Genomic DNA, 1,115 nt, shown 5'->3' with positions numbered 1-1,115 from the left:
AAGAGTGTTGGGCACTTCTGCTCTAAAAACAGACGTCCAGTATCTCTTCACATCTTCAGCTAAGAAATAGAATTAATCTGATGCATTTCATTTTTTCCTGTTCAAGATACACTTACAAAAATGCAAACTTTATCCTTAAGAAGCACCATAAATTTCTCGTTTCATTACTGTTAACTCTCTTCAAGCACAAACTGCTTAAGAATGTAACTGTTCAGCAATCACAGCAAAAGAAAATCCCAAGAAAAAGTATGTAATAGAGTCAATAAATAGCTATTACACCTGTTAAGTCGACAACATCGTCATCATCATCCTCATCATCTCCTCCTCCCGCTCCTTCAGTCACAGCCTGATGTACACTTGGTGTCTGTCTAGGCCTTAAATCTTTAACACAACTACCAGAAATCTGATCAACAGGAGTTCTAAAAAAGGAAAAGAAATCTATCTTTAAAAAAATCCATCATTTTAAAATATATATTGGAGTCATTAAGCCACACGAGTTACTGCAGTAGTATTAACTAAAATTAAAAGCTACTCCATGTACAGTCCCCCCAGCTCTTGATAATATATCTACTATTTTTTAAGTTCCAACAGAATTTTTGTTAAAGCTATTAAGTATTTCTGACTTCTTCCATTAGCACCAGCGGCTGCAACAATACCTCCTGTATTTCTTAAGCAGGAGCTTCTCCAGGTAGCTCAAGCCATCCTTGAATTCAATTTGGAAAGGTTCCTTCATAACAGTAAGCATGGTCTGTACGTCACAAAATCCCAATGATTCTATGAGAAATATTTAAAAAAAAAAAATACAGCTATTCAGATTCATCCACTGGCTGTTTAGTACCGGATTTGAGGACGAACGTCTCACTAGCTAAGCCGTTGCATTTTGAGGCCATACCTGCCAGGGCCACCCTGGTACACGGCTGTTCTCTCCCATCACGGTGACCCACTCGCCGCTGACGCACAGCTGCCCGAAAAGACTTTGCAGGCTCCTCCCGACGGAAGGTCCCCTTGAGCAGGAATCCTCCTTGAGCAGGATTTCCGAGGCCCGTGCAGGCTGTGTCTGCGGGCGGCTCCTAAACCAGTTCCACAACATAGTTAATCCCGCAGTGAATCTGATG

At 41.1% G+C, this 1,115-nt stretch overlaps 1 protein-coding gene across 1 annotated transcript in view; it reads right to left on the bottom strand.

The window, feature by feature from the left end:
- Positions 1-1,070, bottom strand: part of ZBBX (zinc finger, B-box domain containing) — a gene marked incomplete at its 5' end in the record, with an annotated part of 6,914 nt that extends 5,844 nt beyond the window's left edge. Inside the window, 4 exon segments of the mRNA XM_010144775.1 lie at positions 2-59; positions 280-419; positions 657-774; positions 893-1,070. Of these exon segments, the coding sequence (XP_010143077.1) occupies positions 2-59; positions 280-419; positions 657-774; positions 893-1,070 (494 nt within the window).
- Between the last annotated feature and the right edge of the window lie 45 nt (positions 1,071-1,115).

This window comes from Buceros rhinoceros, unplaced genomic scaffold, assembly GCF_000710305.1.
Source record: "Buceros rhinoceros silvestris isolate BGI_N320 unplaced genomic scaffold, ASM71030v1 scaffold40771, whole genome shotgun sequence".
Classification (NCBI taxonomy): Eukaryota; Metazoa; Chordata; class Aves; order Bucerotiformes; family Bucerotidae; genus Buceros; species Buceros rhinoceros.
Note: the sequence above shows the minus strand (reverse complement) of the source record. Positions and strands in the feature narration are given on the sequence as shown.